General features: G+C 38.9%; 1 protein-coding gene across 5 annotated transcripts; it reads left to right on the top strand.

The window, feature by feature from the left end:
* Window positions 1–1,318: 1,318 nt before the first annotated feature.
* On the top strand, window positions 1,319–24,712 carry LOC116267411 (pentatricopeptide repeat-containing protein At4g21300). 5 transcript variants are annotated; one of them, XM_050075318.1, is made up of 6 exons: window positions 1,319–2,547; window positions 2,908–3,981; window positions 4,631–4,830; window positions 4,967–5,128; window positions 23,054–23,159; window positions 24,235–24,712. In XM_050075318.1, exons 1-3 carry the CDS (start codon window positions 1,338–1,340, stop codon window positions 4,651–4,653), a joined length of 2,307 nt encoding a protein of 768 aa, XP_049931275.1. In that variant the 5' UTR covers window positions 1,319–1,337; the 3' UTR covers window positions 4,654–4,830; window positions 4,967–5,128; window positions 23,054–23,159; window positions 24,235–24,712. The 5 variants fall into 5 exon arrangements, with proteins under 5 accessions (XP_049931275.1, XP_049931274.1, XP_031504969.2 ...); XM_050075317.1 differs by having other exon boundaries at window positions 1,319–2,174; window positions 2,253–3,981; XM_031649109.2 differs by having other exon boundaries at window positions 1,319–3,981.
* The last annotated feature ends 2,140 nt before the right edge of the window (window positions 24,713–26,852 follow it).

Consider the following 26,852-nt stretch of genomic DNA (forward strand, 5'->3'; position numbering starts at 1 on the left):
TTTAGAAACAAACAGAAGACGAGATGGAGACGAAGGCATGCATTGAATTGAATCATTGATGCATACGACAACAAGAAAAAAGAAAAATCGAACAGCACATGTATACTATAGTGACGTTGTAAAAAAACGAAATGGAAACTTGGAAAGACTAAAGAGAACCTGTCACCGCTCGAATGAAAAAGAGATGGAGATTGGAGACGAAGGAAGTTGAATCTCGAATGCCCTCCTCTTCAGCCGGATGAAAACGAGAAGATGATGAAAACGAGAAGAAGACGATCAGACGAAACCAGCCTAATCTTGAATGCCCTTCTCTTCAGCCGATTGAGAGGTGAGGTCGAGGAACGAACGAAGGAAGAAGTTCTCACCTCACTCGAAGAAGCCTGCCCTGTTACGCCTCTGTCTCAAAGACAAGATAGACTCGAACGTTCGAAGCTGAAGGCCCTCAACAACTTTTCGATTTCAAGTTAACCCTAAGCCCTCTTTTCTTATGTTAAAATACTTTTTTGCCACTAAAAGGTTGAACAAGTTTAAAGAAAAGGCAACGTCTTAAAAAATATTACAAGCTATGCCATTTTGCACTCGCACGTTAAAAGAAAATGCAAAAAATCGTTTTATGCACGTTTTATACGTGTTTTATACGCGTTTTTAAAATTTTGCCGTTTTTTTCAAAAAAACGCGTCTTTTTGCCGTTTTTTGCCGTTTTTTTCGTCTGAAACTTTTTTGATGTTAAATACGCGTTTTTTTTAATATAACGCCGTTTTTTGTGACAATGGTGTGAATGCATTTCCTAAATCAAGCCTCAATGGATTAGATCAAGGGAGCCAAAGAGTGATAAGCACAAGAGAGAAGGTTGATGAATATACCTTCGTGTTAGGACTGATTCACAACAACGTGTCTCCTCGGCTTGCCTGGAGGCCAGTCGGTACTTGGGACTTATCTTTTAGTTGTTCGGCTACTGTTAATTCAGTATAATTTTTTAACTAATTCTTTTGTGACGAATTGGATTTTATACTAATATTATCTAATTGTACTACTTCCTTCTTCTTATATTTGTTTATGGATTTCTACTCTCAAGGGACTAGGCAATTTTAGGAAAAGCCAGTCTCCTATTTCTTTGTTGAAGATGCATCCAGCTAAAGAACTGTAACAATGGAAGACTTGTATGAAAGGTTTTATATACTTCCGTCCTTAATCTCAAGTTGTTCTAACTTTCTAATTGAGTCTTCCTCTTGTTTATTTCATCCCATGTTCCTAAGAGGAGCACAATACCTGGATTCAAGTTTGGTTCTGGTCTCTAACGAACACGATCCATTGACTCCCCCGCTTACGGTGAAACCATGCCGTTTTACGAAGCCCATGGGCGTGGTTCTTCGTTGGCTCGTTGCTCCTCTGTTGGCCTACGTCGACTGCGGTTGCGCGCTCGGCAGAGTGCCATGCATGGAAGAGCTCCATTTCAACTAGTCAACCCGCTCCACCTTATTTCTTCGTTTAGGTGCTTCAAAGCATTCCCGGCCCAGTTCAAATGCCACAAAAATTCCCTCATACTTTCTCTAGATTTTCATGGTTTTCATGAGTCTTTGGAAAATCGAGCTTCTTCACTGCTGCTAGATTGCTCTGAATCCAAGTGCCTGCAGCATGGACGTCAAGTCCATGCCCAGATCATTGCAAATGGAATTTATGATGTTCGTCAGCTGAAAAACAAAGTGTTGGGTATGTATGTACTCTGTGGGAGTCTATGGAACGCTAAGAATGTATTCTTGAGTATTAAGGAAACCCAGTCTTTGCATTGGAATTGGATGATCAGAGGGTTTTCGATGATGGGCCGGTTTGACTTTGCTCTGCTATTCTATATTAAGATGCTGGATTCTGGTGTTTTACCGGATAAATTCACGTTTGTTTATGTGATCAAGGCATGTTGCAGCCTTTCAGCTGTGAACTTCGGTAGGTTCGTGCATAGGCTTTTGGTTTCGATGGGCTTTGATGGAGATTTGTTCGTGGGAAGCTCCTTGATTAAGATATATGCGGAAAACAATTGTCTGCAAGATGCACGCCAAGTGTTTGATAAAATATCTGAGCGTGATTGTGTTCTTTGGAATGTGATGATCGACGGATATGCAAGGAATGGTGATGTTCTTGGAGCTTTGGAACTGTTTAATGTGATGAGGAGTTCTGAGGTAAGACACAATTCAGTAACCTTTCTTTGTGTTCTGTCGATGTTGACTTCCATGATGGAGCTGCAAGGTGGTATGCAGATTCATGGGCTGGCAATTCGTTGTGGGTTTGATCTTGAGGTTTCTGTCGCAAATGCATTACTAACAATGTACTCAAAATGCCACTTTCTGCCGGATGCACGTCTAGTATTTGACCTCATTCGTCAAAAAGATGTGGTTTCTTGGAACGGAATTATTGCTGGGTATCTCCATAATGGATGTATCAGTGGAGCATTGGGTGTCTTCAGTGAGATGCAATTGGCTGGTGCCAAGCCAGATTCTGTTACTTTTGCTAGCTTGCTTCCATCTTTTGCAGAAGCAGCAGGTCTGAGACAAGGTAAAGAAGTTCATGCTTATATTCTGAGAAACAGTTTGTCGTTTGATGCATTCGTGAAGAGTGCTCTCATGGACATATATTTCAAATGTAGTAATGTGGAACTGGCACGTAAGGTTTTTTGTGTAACTGGTGCCATTGATGTAGTCATATTTAGCACGATGATTTCAGGGTGTGTGCTGAATGGTTTGAATCATGATGCTTTAGTGATGTTTAGGATATTGCTGCAGTCAAATATGAGACCCAATTCTGTGACATTGGCAAGTACCTTGCCTGCATGTGCTAGTTTGGCAGCTTTGAAAGTGGGGAAGGAGCTCCATGGCTACATTCTAAAGAGTGCTCACAGTAACATTTGTTTTGTAGGCAGTGCACTAGTGGACATGTACGCTAAGTGTGGGAGACTTGATCTTGGTTTGAATGTTTTCAAGAAATTATCTGGAAGGGATACTGTGGCATGGAACACAGTCATCACAAGCTGTTCTCAGAATGGACAACCAGAGGAAGCCATTAAATATTTTCGGCATATGGGTATGGAAGGAGCATTATATGATTGTGTCGCGATATCAGCTGCTCTGTCTGCATGTGCTGCCATACCAGCCCTACATTATGGAAAACAAATCCATGCATTCATAATCAGAGGTGCCTTAAGAACAGATGTCTTTGCTGAAAGCGCTCTGATTGACATGTATGCAAAATGTGGCAATCTGGTTTTTGCACGGGGTGTGTTTGAGTTGATGCATGAGAAAAATGAGGTATCGTGGAACAGTATGATTTCTGCTTATGGGACTCATGGACATGTGGATAGTGCAATTTCCTTATTTCACAAAATGCTAGAAACAGGCATTCACCCAGATCATATTACCTTCCTTTCTATAATTTCAGCATGCAGCCATGCTGGTTTGGTTGATGAAGGGTTTCACTTCTTCAACTGCATGAGCAAGGATTATGGGATTATGGCTCGTATGGAGCATTATGCTTGCATGGTTGACCTCTTTGGTCGTGCTGGAGATTTAGAGAAAGCCTTGAGCATAATTAGGAGCATGCCATTTGAACCAGATTCTGGTATATGGGGAGCATTGCTTGGGGCCTCCCGTGTTCATGGTAATGTTGAAATAGCAGATGTAGCTTCTAAGAAGCTTTTCCATATGGATCCATCCAATTCTGGATATTATGTCTTGTTGGCTAATACCCATGCTGAGGCTGGTGGTTGGGAGGATGTTCTTAAAGTGCGAAGTTTGATGAAAGAAAGAGGAGTTCAGAAGTTACCTGGTTGCAGCTGGATCGAGATTGGCAGGTCTTCACGTATGTTCATTGCAGCTGATACTTCCCATCCAGAATCAGCTCAGATCTATTTGCTACTGAGATGTTTACTTCTTGAGCTCAGGGAAGCAGGATATGTGCCCCAAACCAGATTTGATGCCGTGATTGCTCGTTCAGGTTTTTCCTCATTTATCATATTCCAAGTTATTTGCACAATCTCTCTGTTACAACTTACATGCACACCAACTCTCCTTTGAATGACAGATTGATATCTCCAATACTTTGAAATATCTCGATATTCTTGCGATTTTGAAGCAAACCGATAATATCAGCAACAAAATATTGCAATACCTTGAAAGATATCGAAGAAATGGAAATATTGCTTTATTGACCTGAAATATTCCCAATAAACTTATTTTCCAACTATTTCAAAGAATGTTTCTTTTTTCATATTTATAAGCATGTAATTTCTGTGTTCCTTTTATGTGTCTGAAAAGTTTTTCCTGCTTGTTTCTTCATATGTTTCATACAAAAAATTCTAAAAAACCTATTGCCTCATTTTTTTGGTTTTATTTTTAAACTATTTATTTCCAGGTTTTAAAATTTCCAAAAGTTTTTCCTTATTCTTTCCCCAAAACATTAGGTCTTGAAAAATAACTACCAAGAAAATCCTTCCTGAAAACGACATAGGTGAATGTACTTTGGTACCTCATTTACTCGTTTTCCTTTTTCCCTTTATTGCTCATCAGATTTGTCCTTTTTTATGAATTTACAGGTTGTTATTTTGCATTTTTAGTTTTGTAACTAAAAGAATATATGGTGTAAGGTAATGCAGTGGCAACACTTTGATCACACCAGTGTTGTCGATTAGCTGAAGGCTTGTATACTTGCATGTTCATGGTGCTGAAGGCTATAGAACTTGAGAATACACTGGTTTGTCTGGTTTCTGTAAAAAGCAGTGCAGCTTAAAGGAGGCATTACCACATTTATCAGTTGAATCCAGCTCCATACAGGATTGATACAATTGTAAGTTGTCTTGATTCATTAATTATATTTACAGCTCAAATGCACTATTTTTGGATGTTTTTCTGTTAGCTGGTCCTTCTTTGATAACATTTCACTTGCATTTACTTATTACTTTGGCTGTTTAAATGAATTCTAGGTTCTTAAAATATGGGAACTGCCAATTAATATTTATGTGTCTGAAAGAGCCAAATGGTTGGTTGGATGCACCTGAAGGACAACATTCATTGACATATAGCATGACATGGAGTTGGCTTGTGGAGGTTCATAAAGTAATCTACAAATCACAGCACAATCAAAGGTACTGTTTGGCCTTTATGCTTTAAAAGTATCTAAGGTATGTAATATGCTTAGTTCTAGAAGTTTGAGTGACTACTCCTTGCAGGTAATGGAAGAGTTAAAGGTATAAGGAGTAAAAAGGAAAAAGTTATCCTTTTCTCTCTTTTTTCTTCTTCTCTCTTGTGCTCCATAAGAGGAGAATGGCCTTGCATACTTTTGTACAAATGAGATGTATCATCGGCCTAGTGACATGTAAAGTAGTACAATATTTTCTAATTCCATTAAAAGAAGATTATTTTAAGATCCTTATTATATGTGTCCTCTGGCTGTTTGTTAAATGTAGTAGTTACAAGATGTCAAGGTCCCAAATTGTCAATGAAAAATCGTTATTCATTGACTCAGATGTTTATTTCAATAGAGCTTAATGAAAAATTACATGGAGGCCCTCTTTATTACAACTTATTACATAAATGATAAAATTTTCTATAAATTTCAACCAATGTTTTAAAACCTAGTGACTCGGGACTTGACTCGGCTGTTCTCGGCTCGTGTTTCTTTTTCGGTGGGTCAACTCATTGACTAGGACCGGGTTATGTTAACTCTTTTTTAATAAAAAAATACATAACTTGTCTTTTAAACATAAAAACTTAAAAAGTTTGTAAAATGACTTAAGTTCACTTATATGATTCAAAAAAAGCTTTGTCACATATATCATGTATGAGTATTATACGGCCAGGAATTTCTCGGGTATAATACGGCAAAGTTGTATACTCGGGACTTGACTCGGCTGTTCTCGGCTCGTGTTTCTTTTTCGGTGGGTCAACTCATTGACTAGGACCGGGTTATGTTAACTCTTTTTTAATAAAAAAATACATAACTTGTCTTTTAAACATAAAAACTTAAAAAGTTTGTAAAATGACTTAAGTTCACTTATATGATTCAAAAAAAGCTTTGTCACATATATCATGTATGAGTATTATACGGCCAGGAATTTCTCGGGTATAATACGGTAAAGTTGTATATCTCAGGAATATCTCGGGAAAATCTCAGCAAATTTTTAAAAAATTTAAAACATTTAATAAATCCTGAAAATTATAAATTAATAAAATTTGTGAAAAAATGCATATAATATGTGTTTTTTTTCACATTTTTTTGTTTTTTTTTTTTTTAAAGATGCGCCTAGTTGCCATTTTATATGGCTGACTTATTTTTCGCATATTTAACGTGTTTTTTTCGATTAATTCGCGTTTTCTGTGGCAATGAAAAAAAGTCAAACTAACGTAAAGTGAAGTGACAACTAAGTTCATCCTCCATGAATTGTTGCAATTTAGCATGTTGAATGGAAAGACATTAAGAAAACTCAATCAATTTCATTAATATTGCTTGACTTTAACAAACTGAACTTGTATCTTTAATAAAGTAAAAAACATAACTTATATCTTAACATGTATCAACTATAAACAGCAATAAAATATTGAAATATGACGTAAAACGAGTGACCCTACTGGGTTCTCGGTGAGTTTTTAAACATTGATTTCAACTAAGTACCCCAGAATAATAAATATTTCTCTCAACACTCCCCCTCTAGTAAGAGCTCAAATATCTATCATGCTCAGCTTGTCACAACACTTCAAGAAGATGGAATTTGGAACTAATTTAGTGAATACATCAACTGCTTGATCTTTTGAGGGTACATGAACAAGTGATATGTGTTATGATTGCACCGTATTATGAATATCATGACAATCCACCTCAATGTGTTTTCTCTTCTCATGGCAAAATGGATGATTATCAAGCAGCATTATTGTCATACTTCATCACCATTAGTACAAAAATTTTAACATTTAGTTATGTGAATATGGATTTGACCTGCATGACCTTAGCTATTGTTTGAGCCATAGCTATATATTTTGATTTTGCACTAAACCCAACATTTGTTTCTTGATTCTCCATATGACTAGATTTCTTCTTACAAATATACAAAATCCACCAGTGGGTCTTTAATGAATCCTATTATCCTACATAACCAACATCTGAATATGATATCACATCAAGAGGGTGCCCCTTTTTAAATAACGATACTTTTTAGGAGATGTTCAAATATCTAAGAATAATCATACCTACATCCTAACATACTTTTTGTAAGTTTGTCCATAAATTGACTAAGTTCACTAATAGTTAAAGATATATTAGGTCTAGTAACAGTCAAGTAAAGCAACTTACCAATTGGCCCATGCAATCCATGGAACATGTGTGCCTTGGATCTGGAATATTGGCAGGCTTAGCACCCAATGTGTTCATCTCCTTCATCAAGTCCATTACCTAATTATGTTGGAATAAGGTTACTCCTTTACTCTTGGCCACCTCAATACTCAAGAAGTATCTTATTAGTCCAAGTTTTTGGTGACAAAGTGCTTTTAAAGCATTGCCACATGTATCGTTTATCTGGCGAGGAATTTATTGGGTATAATACGACAAAGTTGTATTTCTCAGGTAAATCTCAGCAAATTAAAAAAAAATTAAAAATCCTAAAAATTAGCTAAAACTAAAACAAATGAGAAATTAATAAAAACATTGAAAATAACTAGATAAGCAACAAATGAAAATTAGAAAATGGAAAATATCAATTTGGCAAATGCATAACTAATAACAATTTATAGCCTTCATGGATTTACAACTTAAATGAAGTCATTCTTCACTTTAAAAAGGAAAAAAAACATGTCCTAGTCTTCATCCCATGAAGTGGAGTCATCTTCTTCATTTGTTATATGCCTTGAAGTTCTTTGTCTTCCACTTTCATCACTATTTTCTTCTTTTGAATCTAAAGACAAGTTTTTCGTGTCTGTATCTAAATTTTCTTCTTCAGAAAATGGGTTCACATGTTCTATGTAGATAGGATTTGCATTGGTTTTCTTTAATTCTGGAGCCATGCTTTGTGTTAAAGAGTGTTTCTGCAATATTAGAAAGTTAGAGAGGAGGTCTTTAGATATTTTCTTATACTTGTTGGACTGTTTTTGTAATTTCTGTATCGCCAGCCCTAATCTCTTTTAACTTGAGATTAGGGTTACGTTAATGATCATTCTTCTTGGGCTCTCTCTCTCTCATCGTAACATGGTATCAGAGCCTTCTCCTGTGCCGACAGCCAAGTGAGTTCTCTGGCAACCATCTTCTCTGGTGACCTCTTCCTCCGACGACCTCTTCCTTCCTCCCTCTTCTCATCACCCATCTCTATTCTCTCTTATCACCCAATAAGGAGACAGTAAGAGAATAGAGGTTGGGTGTGCTGCGTGGAGAAGGACTTGATCACGCCTATGTGGAAGGCGTGATCAGATCCTTAAGTGGATCTCGTGGATGTTACTGCTGCTGTGATCAGAGTTTTATGTTGACCGTGTGGGGCAGAGTCAACCTACTTATTGTGGATGTTGTTTGACGTGAGGAGCTGTTGTTTGTGGATGTAATTTGATGTGAGGAGCAGAATGACCTACAAATCGTGGATGTGAAATATGTAAGTTGAGGCTTCATGAGTTGTGGACTGCTGCTGATCGTAAGTATGAGATCTATCAGTTGATAGTGTTGGCCTCTTTGTCGTGCGGTGTAGACAACTACTTTTATGTGGAATAGCTATATGTAGGAGTAGCAACAACCCTTAGTCGATGGTGGAAGTAGTTCTAGTCATCGTCTGAAACTATTTGTTCAGAATTTACTGTCTATTAAGAACTGCTGCCTGATTTATTGTGTCTCTGATTTGATGTTGGGGTCATAAGTGTTTTCCATATTCTTCTGTGCTGCCGTGCCTTTGATATTCCTCTAATATTCGTGGTCAGTGTATTACATTTCAAATCTGTGGGTAACAACTACACCCTAGACTCTTAACTTGTGCGCCAGTTGGGTCTTCTTTATTTACTATGGCCGAAAACAGTAAATCTAAAGGTTCTACTGAATACAAGATGGCTGGAAATTCCTTTTCTTATAGAACCACGATCAAGCTTAATGGTTCAAATTATGAAATATGGTCTAGGGTGTTTGTTAAGATGTGTTTATATTCTGTTTTAGGTTTAAGAGGGTACTTTTGTAATAACATTTCCTTTAAATGGTTCTCTTGTATCTTCTCACTCTCCTCTAGTCTATATAAAGAGGAGTTAGGGCAGATTTCGATGTTAATCAAAACATAATCCTTTCTAAGATTTATCATGGTATCAGAGCTCCAGCCGCCTCCTCCTCCTCAGCGCGTCGTCGCCGATTGAGCGGCGCCACCCGCCGCCTGACCGGTGTCAGCTGCCATCTCCGCCCGCCGCTGCCATCTCCGCCCGTCGCTGCCATTCCGCCCGCCGCTGTCTGCACTCGTCTCCCGCCGCTGTCTGAGCTCGTCTCCGCCGCTCGCCTGCGCTCGTCTCCCGCCGCTCGCCTGTGCTCGTCTCGCAGAGTCGCCGTCTCTGCCTGCACTCACCTCCCGCAGCGTCGTCTGCGCTCGTCTCGCAGAGTCGCCCGCCGCCGCCGTGTCCTTTTTTTTTTTCTTCACTGCTGCTCCACCGCTGCTCTGCACGCTGATCTTCTTCTCAGCATCTTCGCTGTCGTCTCTGGTATCTCTCTCTTCGTTCTTCTTCGTCGGCTTGTGTCTGATCAGTGTTGTCAGCTCTGTTGTTGCCTCTTCCAGCCGATCAGACTTATGGATTACTTCGTGCGTTTGACTGCATATTGCTTGATGATCAGCATGTGATTGTATTTTTTTTTTTGCCTGCACTTCCTATTCCGTGGCTCGATTTCCTCCTTTGTGTTGAAAGATGTCTGAAATTAGCAGTGGAGCTAATACCTCTTCCTTTGTATCGTCGGGAGAGATGAAGAGTTCCCCATTTTCCAGCATTATCACCAAAATGGATGGGGGTAATTACGAGATGTGGGCCATGCAAGTAAAAAGAACCTTGATCGCTCATGAGAAGGAACATCTCATATTGGAGCCCGAGCCCGTACAGAAGGTAGGAAAATATACTACTTGGTTTAAAGATAATTCGTTGGTTATGGTATGGATTGTTGGTACTCTTTCTCAAGACATTGCAAATGAAGTCTTGCATAAGGAAAGTGCAAAGGATATGTGGGATTCCCTTGCAGCCACCTATTCACAAGCAAGGAATGAAACAAGAATTATGCAGCTTCATCATGATATTCATCAGATGCGACAAGATGGTCGACCTCTTCATACTTATTATTCTAGTCTCAAGTCCATGTTTGAGAGACTAAATAGCTACTTTCCTGCATGTAAGTGTGAACAACAAAAGGCATATAGAGATATGCTTATGGTAGGGGTATTTCTCTCTGGATTAGACTCTGTTTATGAATCAACAAAGAATCAGATGCTTACTAGTCCCTCGATTCCTCCTATTGATGAGGCTTATAGTAGGCTAAGCAGAATTCCAATCCCTGCGTCGACTGTTCTTGATACCACTTCTGCTATGCTTGCTACTCGTGGCAGAGGTGGGTCCCTCTTTGCCAGAGGACGAGGATGCCGTGGTCGTGGCAATACGACTTCACGCCCAGTATGTCAGTTTTGTCATCGCATTGGTCACACTGTGGACAAGTGTTGGCAGAAACATGGTCGTCCAGCTGTTGCAAATCAGACTGTATTTACTGATTCTCTAGAGCAGCCTAAGACTCAGCATACTGTCTCCTCCAGTGAGTTACGTGTAGATGATATTATCTCTCAGTTGAGAAACTTGATTGGAGATAGAACTCAACAAGCTCCTGATCCGACCACCTCTACTATCACTACTGCTGCCAGTGCGTCTTCATCTGGTATGTATTCTGACTATACTCCTGCTACTGACACTACAGATTGGCTCATTGATTCGGGTGCATCGACACATCTCTGTGGAGACAAGGCACAGTTTACTTCTTATGTCCCTACTCCACCTGGTCGCTCGGTTATTCTAGCAGATGGAAAATATTCTCCAGTTGTTGGACATGGAGAGGTCCAACTTACTTCATCATTGCCGTTGCAACATGTTCTTCATGCACCAGAATTCCCACATAGCCTATTGTCTATTAGTCAGATTACCAGAGCTTTAAACTGTCGTGCGATATTTGACTCCTCTTCTCTTGTGTTTCAGGATATACTGACGGGCAGGGTGATTGGCAGTGGCCGTGAACAGGGAGGTCTTTACAGGCTAATGCATCCCTTTCCCTTTGCTGGGTCTACCTCTTCAGGGTCATTCTCATCCTCGGCTTATACTTGGCATTTACGTTTTGGACATCTACCGTTTCAGAAACTGCTGCATGTTCTTCCTCAGCTGTCTCCTAAGTCTTCTTTTCAATGTGAGTCTTGTCAGTTGGGCAAACACCATCGGTCATCATTTCCTCCGTGGCCCAGTAGAAGTAGCCATTCTGTATTTGAGTTACTTCATTTTGATGTTTGGGGCCCGAGTCGTACACCTGATCTTCAAGGTCATCGGTATTATCTTGTTGCTGTCGATGACCACAGTCGTGTTAGTTGGGTTTTTCTTATGAAGAATAAATCTGAAGTGGGTCATGTAATCAAAAATTTTATCAATGAAATTCTGACTCAGTTTGATACTTGTGTCAAAATTGTGCGCTCTGACAATGCTCTTGAGTTCTGTGCTTCCTCTTTAGAACAATTTTTCAGGGATAAGGGTATCATCCACCAAACCTCTTGTGCCTATACCTCCCAACAAAATGGGGTTGCTGAAAGGAAACACCGTCATATTCTTGATGTTGCCAGAACCATTATCATACATAGCCATGTTCCCCATTCTTACTGGGGAGATGCTGTTCTCACAGCATGCTATCTTATTAATCGTATGCCGTCATCTGTGTTGGGAGACCTTATTCCTATCTCTGTCCTCTTTCCTGACAGAGACTTGTTTTTTGTTCCACCTCGTGTTTTTGGATGTGTTGCCTTTGTTCAGTTGTTTGGTCCTGGGCGAGATAAGTTGTCTCCTCGGGCCATCAAAACGATCTTTGTTGGTTATTCCCGCACTCAAAAGGGATATCGATGTTATGATCCTTCTACTCGTCGGTATTATGTGAGTGCTGATGTTACATTCTTTGAGTCAACCTCTTTCTTCTCCCCAAATGGAACTCAATTAAGGGCGCCTGAATTGAATGATGAAGTCCATCTTCCTCTACCTCTCATGAGTTGTCCAAAACCAGTTGATTCACGTTTTGGGGCTGTCTACCAATGTCGTACTAAACCTGTTGCGCCTGCTCACTGTGCACCTGTGCCTTCACCCAGCACGCCCAAGGTAATTCCTGACACAAACTCTGCTGACAATTCTTTATGTAATGATGACATAGGAGAATATCACGAGCATGTTCATGCTCCTAATGAACTTGATATGCCCATTGCTCAAAGGAAAGGCAAACGTAGTTGCACTTTGCATCCTATCTCAGGTCATTTATCCATGGATACTCACTCCTATGTACCGACAGTTTGTCAAGGGGCTGTCGGCTATTGCTCTTCCACAGACTCCCATGGATGCTCTCTCTGATCCAAAATGGGCCGCAGCTATGCAAGAAGAGATGGATGCTCTTCAGTCTAGAGGCACCTGGACACTTGTTACTCCTTCAGCTGATGCAGCCATTGTTGGTTGCAGATGGGTCTTTACTATCAAATACAGAGCGGATGGCAGCATTGACAGATATAAGGCTCGTCTGGTTGCTAAAGGCTATACCCAAACTTATGGGGTTGATTATTATGATACCTTCTCTCCTGTGGCACGACATGCTTCTTTACGGATTCTCCTTGCTGTGGCTGTCAACAAGAATTGGTCTCTATCACAGCTTGATGTCAAAAATGCCTTTCTCTATGGTGACTTACATGAAGAAGTGTATATGCAGCAACCACCAGGGTTTGTTGCTGAGGGGGAATGTCAGAAAGTGTGCAGATTGCGAAAGGCGATTTATGGTCTGAAACAGAGTCCTCGAGCTTGGTTTCAGAAATTGTCAGAGAATATTGAGAATGAGGGCTTCAGACGTTCTTCGGCAGATCATTCCCTCTTTGTCAAGAAGACTTCTACAGGTACAGTGATAGTTCTTGTCTATGTTGATGATATCATTGTTACAGGGGATGATGATCAGGGGATTTCCAACATCAAGGATGTCCTTGGACAACACTTTGTCACCAAGGACCTTGGTGAACTACGTTATTTCCTCGGTATTGAGTTTGCCAGAAATCGAAAGGGCCTTATCATGTGCCAGAGGAAATACGTTACTGATGTTTTGCAAGAGACAGGGATGCTGGGGTGTCGACCTGCATCCATGCCTATGGATATCAATACCCGCTTGTATGATGATGATACTGAAGATGTTGATGCGAGACAGTATAGAGGGATTGTTGGGAAGCTCCTATACATCACTGTTACTCGACCTGACATTGCCTATGCTGTTAGCAGAGTGAGTCAATTTATGGATAAGCCCAAGAAAGTTCATTGGGATGCTACTATGATGATTCTTAGGTATCTAAAGAATTCACCAGGAACGGGACTCTTCTTTCAGAATGGTACCTCACTCACTATATCTGTGTATGTTGATGCCGACTATGCGGGATGCCCCTCGGACAGAAAATCCACCACTGGATTTTGTGTGTTTATTGGATCCAACTTGGTTACATGGAAGAGTAAGAAGCAAACAGTGGTTGCCAGATCAAGTGCAGAATCTGAGTATAGAGCTATGGCTCAGGCTACTGCTGAAGTTATGTGGGTTAGATCCCTGATGTTGGATCTTACTGTCGAAGTGCCTCTTCCTATGCAATTGTTATGTGATAACAAAGCTGCACTGTTTATTGCTAATAATCCAGCTTTTCATGAAAGAACCAAGCATGTTGAAGTAGATTGTCACTATACCAGAGACATGATTCAAAAGGGGTTTGTAAGTACCTCACACATTTCAACTACAGGGCAAACGGCTGATATCTTTACTAAGGCTCTTGCAAGGGGACCATTCCAAAGTTGCTGTTCCAAGTTGAGCCTATTTGACATATACGCTCCAACTTGAGGGGGAGTGTTAAGATGTGTTTATATTCTGTTTTAGGTTTAAGAGGGTACTTTTGTAATAACATTTCCTTTAGATGGTTCTCTTGTATCTTCTCACTCTCCTCTAGTCTATATAAAGAGGAGTTAGGGCAGATTTCGATGTTAATCAAAACATAATCCTTTCTAAGATTTATCAGTGTTCATAATGTCTGTGGCTGGTCATAAGAAGAAGTATGTTCTTGAGTAGGATGACCCTACTGAGAAAAAAGGAAAATATGCTGCGTGGGATGAAGACAATTATAACAGTGTGGAGTGTCATATAGCTCCAACCATTGCATATTATACCAAAGCCAAAGATATATGGTCTTTCTTGAGGAAGACATACTCTCATGCTACTAATGTCATTAAGATTCTACAATTGGAAGAGAGTTATGCAACCATAGATATTTTGCTATATTGACTGTTGCATATGAACGGTTAAAAGCTCTTCGTCCAACTTACCAGCACTGCTATGCATCACACTTTGAAACTGGTATGGTAGCTAAGTTCTCATATGGGTTATCTTCAAAGTACTCTGTGGCAAAGTCTCAAATCCTCACAGGCAGAGATCTTCCCGACTTAGCAGACACATATAATAGGTTGAGTCATCTCGCAATCACTCTTTCTCAGCCTATGCATGATCCACCGGTCTTTGCACTTGTGATATCTGGTAGACATGGTCATAGTCCCTATGTTGGAGCTAGAGGATGTGGTGCAGGCCGCGGTGTAGGACGCGACAGGTTTCAATGCACTTTTTGTGGCAAACTGGGTCATCTAGAGGATCGCTGTTGGGACAAACATCTTCATCTCCATTCTATTGGTCCCTCTGGATGTGGTGGAGGTAAAATCGCTGCAGGCAAAGGTCCTTCTTCATCCCAAGCAGCCCATTCCAAGGCGACAATATCTATGGTTGAGTCTTCTACCGATCCTCTTATATCCTTGTCATATTCCTTTAACTTAAGTAAGGATGAATATGATCTGGTTCTTGCTCAGAGGTCGACTTCTACATCTGCCAATGCTACTGTAATAGACTCTACCTTCTCTGTTGGTGCTCCTACGATGATCCATGTATGATGTGGATGATAGACTCTGGCGCTTCTAGGCACTGCTGTAATCAGCCACAACATTTTTTATCATTAATCAGATTCTCTACACCACAACATGTCAAACTGGCTTGTGGTAAACTGTCCTCTATTTTGGGCAGCGTTGGTATCTACTTCCCACACTTAGGCACTATTACACATATGCTGTATGCTCCTCAGTTTCCTGTTAACTAGTTATTTGTTAAGCAGCTGACTATTGACTTACAGTGTAGAGTCATTTTTTACCCTTGTTCTTGTTCTTTTCAGGACTTACTAACTGGGAAGATGATTGGTGGCGGCCATGAGCGTGAGGGTCTCTATTTCCTGTCCGTCCCATTAGATGTTGTTGCATCTTCATTTCCCTCGAAGACTTCTCATTTCCAGTGGCATCTCAAACTGGGTCATCCATCAGTACCCAAACTTCGTCGCATGTTTCCAGACATTTCTACATCAGAGTCCTTCTTATGTGATGTTTGCTAGTTAGGCAAGCATACACAAAGCAGCTTTTCTTTGAGTCAGAGTCCATCTAATCAAAGTCCGTTTGATCTCCTTCATGTGGATGTGTGGGGTCCTAGTCGGGTTCCTTTTCGATCATGTTTCCGATATTATCTTGTTTTAGTTGATGATTTTACTAGAGTTAGTTGGGTATTCTTGTCAAGGGAAAGATCTGAAGTCACATTTATTCTTCAGAAATTTGTCAAGGAAATCAAAACTCAGTTTGGTTTCATTGTCAGGGAAAGATCTAAAGTCATATTTATTCTTTAGAAATTTGTCACGAAAATAAAAACTCAGTTTGGTTTCATTGTCAAAAATATTCGCACTGATAATGCTCTTGAATTCAAATCTTCCATTCTACTTCAGTTTTATGCCAACCATGGAATTCGACCTCAATATACTTGTCCACACACGTCCCAACAAAATGGTGTAGCTGAATGCAAATGTCGGCAACTCCTAAATGTGGCTCGCACCCTCATGTTGCATTGTAACATGCCTGCTTATTTTTGGGGTGATGCTATTCTTACTGCATGCTATCTCATTAACAGATTACCCTCTTCATTCATCCAAGAATGTATTCCCATTCAAATTTTATATCCAGATCGAGCATTATTTCATTTACCTCCCAAACTATTGGATGCACTTGCTTTGCTCTCGTCCTAGGCCCAAACAAAAATAAACTTGCTGCCCAAGCTATCAAATATGTATTTATTGACTACTCAACCAATCAAAAAAGATATAAGTGCTTTGATCCCCAAATCAAGAAAGACATTATCAATGCGGATGTTACATTCTTTGAGTCTTGTCCTTATTTTCCCCCTTTGAATCTTTCTCCATCTGAGATGCCTGTACTTATTCCTCTTCCTATTCCACTAGTGTCACTCGAGTCAATCCCTCCATCTCAACCTATGTTACGTGAACATTTCTTTGATCCTCCATTAGTTTACACTCGTCGTTTCGGTCCCTCTATCAACCACCCACCACCGTCTTCTCAAGAGGTAAGCTCCATTGAGATGACTGACTCAGGTTTAAATGATGACCACTTTGCATAGTGCAGATGATCTCCCTATTGCCATTCGCAAGGGCAAGCGACAATGCACACTACATGATTTCTAATTCTGTCTCTACTGGCTATATGAGTGCAAGCTTGGTGCAGTTTGATCGAGCTCTGTCTAGTCACATTATCTCATCTTCTTACCATCAAGCCCTGTTAGATTTACGATGGAGGCAAGCCATGCAGGAGGAAATGGATGCTTTTGTCTCTCGGAACACTTGGGACTTGGTGGATCCACTGGTGCATTGTGATGTGGTTGGCTCAAGATAGGTGTTCACCATCAAGTATCATTTTGATGGTTCAATTGAACGGTTCAAGTCACGTCTTGTCGCTAAAGGATATACATAGGCTTATGGCGTTGACTTCTTTGAGACTTTTGGGCACTATTCGACTGATTATATCTCTTGCTGTCCAGTGAGAGTGGCCTCTATTTCAGCTGGATGTGAAAAATGCTTTCTTGTATAGGGAAAGTAATCAAGAGATAGCTCAGACAAAAGAGTTTCTGCAGAAACACTTTGTCACAAAAGGCCTTGGTCAACTTTGTTATTTTCTTGGTATTTAAGTGGTCCGTAGTAGTAAAGGAATTGTAGTGTCTCAAATAAAATATGCTCTTGATCTTCTGCAGGAAACAAATTTATTGGTGGCTAAACCTGCCACACGTCCCATGAATCCCCACATCCATATACATGATGATGAATCAGAGCCTTTTGACTCTAGATCTTACAAATCTCTGATAGGAAAACTGCTATATTTGACGGTCACTCACCCCGATATTAGCTTTGCGGTGAATAAGTTAAGTCAATTCATGGAAAAACTCCGGAAGGTTCATTGGGACGCTGCTCTAATGATTGTCAAATACTTGAAATCTGCCCCGGGAAAGAGGCTATGGTTCAAAAAGGGAGAAGGTGTTGACATCGAAGCGTATAGTGATGTTGATTATGCAGGGGTCTGTATATGACAAGAAGTCTACTACATGATTTTGTGTCTTTGTGAGAGCTAATGTTATTTCTTGGAGGAGCAAGAAGCAGAATGTGGTAGTTCGATCTAGTGCTGAGTCGGAATATAGGGCCATGGCTCAAATTGCGGCTGACATGTCATAGGTCAGATCAGTGCTTCTAGAGTTGGGTGTTTCAGTGAATCTCTCAACGAAGATGTATTGTAACAACAAGGCAACAACCTATATTGCAAACAATCCTGTCTTCCATGGGAGGACGAAATACATTGAAGTGGATTGCCACTATGTTCGAGATTTAGTTCAAGAATGAATTATTAGCATTTAGCACTATTCATGTCTCGTCAGAAGATCAGACAGCTGATATCTTCACCAAGGCTCTTCCCATAGGCGATTTCTTGAGAGGTTGTAATAAGTTGAGCATGCTTGATATATATGCTCCAGCTTGAGGAAGAGTGTTAAAGAGTGTTCTGCAATATTAGAAAGTTAGAGAGGAGGTCTTTAAATATTTTCTTATACTTGTTGGACTGTTTTTGTAACTTTTGTATCCCCAGCCCTAATCTCTTTTAACTTGAGATCAGTGCTTCTAGAGTTGGGTGTTTTAGTGAATCTCCCAACGAAGATGTATTGTGACAACAAGGCAACAACCTATATTGCAAACAATCCTGTCTTCCATGAGAGGACGAAATACATTGAAGTAGATTGCCACTATGTTCAAGATCTAGTTCAAGAAGGAATTATTAGCACTATTCATGTCTCGTCAGAAGATCAGACAACTGATATCTTCACCAAGGCTCTTCCCATAGGCGATTTCTTGAGAGGTTGTAATAAGCTGAGCATGCTTGATATATATGCTCCAGCTTGAGGGAGAGTGTTAAAGAGTGTTCTGCAATATTAGAAAGTTAGAGAGGAGGTCTTTAAATATTTTCTTATACTTGTTGGACTGTTTCTGTAACTTTTGTATCCCCAGCCCTAATCTCTTTTAACTTGAGATTAGGGTTATGTTAATGATCATTCTTTTTGGGCTCTCTCTCTCTCATCGTAACACTTTGCAAATGCATAATTTTAATGAAGACCAAATTTGTTAATTTGAATAGTGCAAAAATTGTTTCTTTTTTTTTTTTCATGTTAGTAGGATCAAATACACTCCAATTTCTTTCACAAGTTGAAGTACTACATGGTTGATTTAAAATTTTAATTGCTATACCTTGAAGAACAAGAACAAAAGAACCGAACATCTCCCATCAAATCCCTAATATAATTTTAAAAAATAAAACAAAATAGTAGAAGTGTATAACTAATGATCAATGTTGAAAACTTAAAATAGGAAGCTAATACAATGAGACACTTAGATGGATGGTGCAGTGTGAATAACAATCATAGCTAACCCCTCGAGAAAAAATGTAGAACCTTTATTATGGTATTTGACCAACTCATTAGTTATTTCAAAATAATCCTTATGAGGAATAAGTCTTTTTGTCACTATGTCCAAACCCTCATGAATTTCTTCATCTACTTTTTACCAATCTATTTCAAAATAACTAGAGATTTAGATAAGCAGTTGCCACATATATTGGATTGTACAAGTTATTGTTCCATCTTCTATCGATTATCTTCCAATGTGGCATATATTTTTCTTTCTTGTCCTTACTTATAGTCTTTATAGCTTTTTGAGCTCTATCAAGTGCTTCATACAAATATCATATAGTGGCTCATTTTCTATCTACCATTTTCAATACTTTCACCAATGGTTCAACAAACATGAAGATTTCTTTTCCCATTTTCCAAAATATTTATTTTGAATAAGGCATAATCTCTTTTGTATCATCTTTTTCCATTTCTTCTACATGTCTCCATTCATTCGAGGCAACCATGAACCTCAAATCTTCATTCTGTTTTAAAATAGAATGTAAGCAAATGAAATGAGAAAGTAAACCTTGTTGCACTAGGCTGTTTATATGTTTTCATTATATCTAAAGCTGCTGCCTATTGTATATGAATTTTACAATTTGTGAGCAAATGAATGACTTAAATCCTATCTATATCAATACGTACTTATGAGTACAATAATTTAAATTAATGAATATAGATGTAATTACAAGTTAAAATTATTAGATAAACTACAATTGTGGAAAAGAATAACTTAAATCTCATCTTATGACTATGTACTTGTGATTACAATTATTTAAATGTATCAATATTAATGTAATTACCTATGATACCCGGGTACGGCTCTCAGGGTGGAGTACCTGTCCGGTACTGGTACGACACTGGTACCAGTACCGGTACGGGCTTGGGTACGGGATGGTGCGGCGTTGACCGTACCGGGTACGGTCAACGTACCGAAGGCCGTATCCATCCATTTTTGGATACGGTCAAAGTTGTCCGAGTCTATAGTTGTCTGATTTTAATTAAAACGTTTTTTCCATTTTAACTTTTAAAGAATGAATTTAACGTTAATTTGTTCGAACCCTACCTTTTACGTTTCATTTCTGTCGTTCCTCTTCCATCTTCACCCGATGAACGGCAGGTGACGGCGAAGGCAAGTGAAGTCCGGCGACGGTATTAGCTTTTTTTTCATCGTTTTCTCCATTTCTGTCAAGTTTCTGAAACACAGTGGTTGTGCATGGCCGACAAACAGTGCTTTTCTTGGCTGAGCCTTCCATCGTCGCTGTTTTCCATCACTCGCCCCATCTTGCCACCGCCGGTCTGCCGCTGCTACTATTCCAGAAAGAAAGAGGGAAAGGGAGGGAAGAGCTAGGGCATCTTGCCGCCGCCAGTCTGCCGCTGTTACTCTCCAAGAAAGAAAGGCGGAAAGGAAGGGAAGAGCTAGGGCATCTTGCTGCCGCCGGTCTGCTGCTGCTACTCTTCGAAAAAGAAAGAGGGAAAGGGAGGGAAGAGTTAAGGTTTGGGTCTTTTGCCCGCCGGCCCCAAATGGGCCTTTGAATATAAGTAATTAGAACTCAGATTTTAATGGATCGAGTTCTGGATCTAATAAGAGTCGGACTCACAAACGTAAAACAGATCAGAGCATGCTATCTAAATGAAGTCATATTAAGGCAACTTCAGATTTTAACAATAGATCCAATCTTGGCCTAAAACTCGAGCATCGTTGTCTAAAAACCAGATCTCAGATATATTTTTAGATAAGAGCACCAAACGAGTTGGATCTTATATATATATGTGTGTGAATATGTTATACCGGTCTGAATATATATTTTTTGATATATATATATATGTGTGTGTGTGTGTGTGTACGGCCGTACCCCCGTACCCAAGTTTTTTGAAAGTAGTCCGTACCCGTACCCGCACCAGTACCCGTACCCGCACCCGTACCCGTACCCATGTGACATAGGTAATTACATGCTAAACTCATTCGATAAACTACAATTGAGCAAATGAATTACTTAAATTCCACTCGTGGTTATAATCATTTAAGTAAATCTCTATAGATGTAATTACAAGTAAAACTTATTGGATGAACTACAATTGCATAAATGAATGACTTAAATCCCTGCAATTAAGAAATGAATGACTTAAGTCTCATCCATATCAACACATACCTGTGATTACAATCATTTAAACAAATCACTATGTATGTAATTACAAGTAAAACTTATTGGATGAACTACAATTGCATAAATGAGTGACGTGAATCTCATTCATATGAATATGTTCTTGTGATCACAATAATTTACTTGAATCAATATAAATATGATTGCAAGTTAAACTCATTGGATGAACTACAATTGAGCAAATGAATGATTTAAATCACATTCATAAGAATATGTAATTGCCATTACAACATTTAAATGAATATTTATAGATATAATAACAAGTTAAACTTATTGGATGAACTATAATTGTGTAAATGTATTCATTGAATGCCCAACAACTTTGGTAATGACCCAACATGAGAAATGTGACTGAGAGAGCATATATGATCGATCTCCCATTCTAGCTTCCATGACAAACTTGGAGATAGGGTGCTTAGTACTCTCAACCTTTTGCTTCTAACCTATGTTTTTATCAAATGAGGAGGATTTTATTCATCATGTTGCTATATTTTCTAAAAAAGTTTTGCTACTTGGCTTGATGTTCTTTTGAAGTTAACAAGAAACTATCTTGGTCACCCACGGACTTCTGTAAAGCAAAAGTTATGCTACAGAATTAATGAGCCAGCAAGTTTTAGCTTGCAGTTGTCTTTGAGGATAAGTTATTAACAAAACTCTAATGCTTGAATGGTAATGTTGCTTAATGATTTGGGCATGGAAGCCTACCTATATTACTGTTTTGTTTTCACTGGGAAGGTTGACCTTAGACATATGATTAGCAATCAGTAAATTTGCATAATTGCTAAAAGAGATTAGATCTGAAGAGACTCTGAGACTACTCAAATGGAAAAATAAACAAGTGAAGATGTGGAAGATGCTAATGCCTTGACAAAAATCTTTAATCTTTTTTGCATCATTTTGTGCTAAACCTTGGACCTTCTGCATTATTTACTGTGTAAATGATATATACACAAACAACTGTGGTTGCATCCTTTAGTTTCTAAATATTCAAAATCTTTAGATAACAATTTCATTATCTTGTATGCCACATTGTCCTATTGCAATTAATAGTGAGTGCTAGTAGATTTAAAGTTCTTTAATCCTGTCCTTTGAATACAAGAAAAAAACTGTGGATAAGTGGAGCCATGTCTTTGGTTGACATTGTCAAGTTGGACAGATTCTGTTAGATCCACTTGAAGTATGAAATGCAACATCCAAATAGAATCTCACCAAAGAGTTTCCAAATACAAGTTCTAATGCTACATTGCTATTGATAGTACATGCAGTAGTAGTAAAATTACACTGAGGCTCAGACTTTTGCTTGGAATTGGCAAAAGCATTCCCGTTCTGCTCGGTTATTAACTAGTCCTGCCTTAAATACTGATTTGACTTTGTTTGAGCACAACTTGTTGTGGACTCTCACATCATGCTGTTTCTGCATAGTGTAAGGCATGCCATCATCCAAAGCATGTAATCAGAATCACTTTGCCCTCTGAAATGGGGAAAAAGCCTGGTGTGCTGTAATTTCTTTTTTCACTTCAGTGGAATCAGGAACATTGCATTGGCATTTATAAAATGCATAAATTATGAATATAAACATGGATAATGAAGGCCAGCTTGCTCATAGTATCTTCAAACAAGGTACTTACAAATATGTGCATAGTGTATGGCATGGCCATTAGGAGAACATTACATTTGCTTATATAAAATGCATAAATTATGAATATAAACCTGGAGAATGAAGGCCGGTATCTCCAAACAAGGTACTTACAGATATGTTTATGGTGTAGGGCATGGCTATCAGGAGAACATTACATTGGCATTTATAAAATGCACAAACTATGAATATAAGCCTGGAGAATGAAGGCCAGCTTGCTCGTGGTATCTCCAAACAAGGTACTTGCAAATATGACCAGAGTCACTTTGTTTTCTGAAACGGGAAAAGCCTTGTGTGCCATAATTTCTTTTCCCACTTAGTGGAATCAGGAGAACATTACATTGACATTTATAAAATGCATAAATTATCAAAATAATATACAGAAAGAAGGCCAGCTTGCTCATGGTATATCCAATTAAGATGGATTTTTTGAAATTCTTTTTCTTCATATTGTCTGCTTTGGGTATTTCAATATTCTTCATCCAAACTAAGATCGTCTTTCTGAATGTATATTTTTCTTTTATATGATGTACATATGATTGGATTTTTCTGGTTATGCTTTTCCTTGGAGCAGCTAAACATGGAATTCTTAACTTGATCTGACACTCCCATGCATGTATGGCTGCACATAATTCCTGCATAATTATCATTGAGTAGTTTTGGTAGTTGAAAGTTCTCTTGGTGGAACAAGATAGGTGATGGTTTTGGATTTAGACAGTTTAGACACATAAGCTAAGCATGACATGACATCCCTGTGATCCTTTATTACTGCTAGCTTCACCAAGGACTACCAATCACCTTCCTCCAGAAAAAGACATCTTCGCAATGGGCCCTTTCGTTTCTCTCTGTTTTGATCTAAGAGAGAGAAATTTTGTGAAAAGAAAGGTCATCAAGGGGCTGCTTGAGTCTGGCCCCATGTGCACTGGCCCAGTGGCTGAGTAGGTGAGCTGATGCACACGGGTTGCACTCATAGAGGGGTAAATGTATCTGGGTTGAGCATACAGCTCGTCCAACAGAAGATCTGAGTGAGCATTTTTTATTTTTCGAGGTAGATTTGCCAATTAAGCCCAAACAGGTCTAGTTCAGCTCTTACCAACACTACACATACAAGGGCATGAACATGAAAATCCAACTTGACATGCATTATCTGCATTCATCCAATGTAATTATCTACATTCTTTCTAAATGAATCTTTTCCATCTACCTTTTATTATCATTCTTTTTTGAATGGACCAGGGAGAGAGAATTTTGGGCATGCTTTCTTTTTTTTTTTTTTTTTTTCGCCACCTTGATATCTTAATAATGTGGGTGCAGTTGCTTTTATTCATTGTGGGGCTCCATTGGTCAAGAAAGAAGGATTCGGCTGTCCCCCCTTTGGATGGCAGCAGGCGAAAGAGCACCAAAGACATGAAATAATTGGCTTTCCGATGAGCAAAACAAGGAGCAGTTCATTATGAGCTGGCTATACTTAAGTATGGAGGCAACCGTGCCAGCGTAATACAGGAAATCAGGACGTGATCATTTATGCCTGAAAATGGCTGATGGGACAGAGACATGATCATCTACGCCCAAAAGTTACCAAAAAGTCAATATGGAAATGGAAAATATCTGGGAAAATTAAACATATGAGAACTATATATGTTATTTTCCCGTGGTAAGTTGCAGATCTTGTTTGTGCATGCGACTAACCTGCAAATGCTTGAGGGAACCATACGGTTTTCCTCAGCATGATCTATAACCATGTTAATATGTCTAATTTGCTTGAATATATCCGACATTCTTATCCTCAAAATTAGCAAAAGAAAGGGCAGACCTGATGATAACGGTTGCCTTATCAACAAATTCTAAAATGACATGCTTATAATACCAATAACCGATGTGTCATTTATACATTCTTCATAGAATTTTAGACTTGTCCTCATGCTTACTTGGTAAACTGGTCAATTTTTTTTTTAAATAACATAGCTCTTGATAAATATCATCTCTCCCCTGAGATAAGAGGGTTTTCTGTTATTTTTAAGCTGTCCGAGGGTTAATTTAGATACATTAAGATAACATGATTAAGGCTACATATATTGGGGTTGTCACAGGACTTGGTTATGTAAAGTAAAAACTAATAAAGATCTTTTGCTTATGTATGAAAATGAGATCTAATTAATTTCCCATGATTTATGTATTTATATACAGGTTTCCTCGGTTTTTTGTCACATGATCATGCACACACATATTTATGTGGTATAAAGCTTAGACTAGAGTTTCCATGGATCTGGGCGCAGGTAGTGGCATCTTATCTCCTTTGGTCCCTTAGCTCGTGCAGGCTTTACAAGATAGATATTTGTAAACAAAAAGTAGGATCCAATATGTAGATAAAGCACATCAGGCTGCAAGTTTCTACGCTTTATTTTTTTGAAACAGGGAACCGGAAAGGCAACATTGCTGAAACCCCGCCCACTTGAGAGGACACCTAGACGAAAGAAGCAACAGGAGCGAGGAATTAACTGCAAACTAGTAACCAGGAAATAAATACAGTTCGCAATTGTCTGGGCAATTTTTTATAGCTGGTGTTTTAGTATTTATAGTCAAGCATTAGAAAGACCAATGGGCAACGGCTAAGATGATTCCTTACTGGTTTAGTACCTAAGGTTTGGTACCTATAAATTTCTCACCCTCTCTTATATATATATATAAAGAGAGAGAAAATGTAAACAGCTGCCTACTTTTGTGGGTGAATGGTCTTTTTCTTTTTTATTTTGTATCACTAAAAACCATCGTAAAAGATGCATTTGTGGCAACACCTGCTTGGCTATGATGTTTAATGATAGGAATGTACCTTTTGAGACGCTTCTTAGCGATAAAAAAAATATTGGAAATATTGGAAACCATGGCTGAAAACACCATGCATTGGAAGCATCAGCAGCTCCTTATGGTATAAAGAGAGATAGAGAGAGTGAGTGAGTGAGAATGAAAATAGCTGCCTGCTTTTGTGGACGAATGGTCTTTTTCTTTTTTTATTTTGTATCACTAAAACTGTTGTAAAAGATGCATTTGTGGCAACACCTGCTTGGCTATGATGTTTTATGATAGGAATGTACCTTTTGAGATACTTAGCGATATAAAATTAAAAAAAGACAATCTGGTCAGCTGGCTGTTTTCAATTTCTCTATGTATATTGCATCGCGGAGTGTGTTTAATCACGGTCCGATGCATTCCATGCAGCTATCAATTGAATGAAGGGCTGGATGACTGGAGGATTTTACATCCTCTCTCTCTCTCTCTCTCTCCATCTGACTAGTTCCGGGTTCTGAGTCCCGGGCAACCCACTACCATACGGTCTAATATTGAAAACCATGGCTAAAAACACCATCCATTGAAAGCATTACCAGCTGCTTATGGTATAATGACAGTTTGCCGTGTTTTAAGTGACGGTTTATGATGCATTTGTCGATGGCTTTTGTAATATTTAGCCATCGAGCAACACCTAGTGTATATATATATATATATATATATATATATATATATATATATATATATATATATATATATATAGTGTGGCTTTAGCCATGATTTATGACCCTTTTATCATCAAATTTTTTACTTTTAGCCATCTTAGCAACTAGTAGCATAGTTGTTTGTAGGCTGGTGTACACCAGTGTGCTCACCAGCCTTTAAAAAATTTCATTGAGATTAAAGATGGACTCGGAGTCCAGCTACTTGCAGCACCCACACCAGACTTGGGTCAGTGACTCAAGTGCCCTCAGCCAAACAATCCTAACTCTACCGTCACCGGAAAAATTTAGTAGCATTGTCTTTTCTTACACATATGCAGCACAGTGCGATTAAAATTTTCTAGCCATGTGGATGTGTCACACATGCAGCCCGGCCATCTTTTGTTACAATCAAGCTGGGAGTTGATCTACAATTTTAATTACATG

The sequence above is a fragment of the Nymphaea colorata genome, chromosome 14 (genome assembly GCF_008831285.2).
Source record: "Nymphaea colorata isolate Beijing-Zhang1983 chromosome 14, ASM883128v2, whole genome shotgun sequence".
NCBI classification, from domain to species: domain Eukaryota; kingdom Viridiplantae; phylum Streptophyta; class Magnoliopsida; order Nymphaeales; family Nymphaeaceae; genus Nymphaea; species Nymphaea colorata.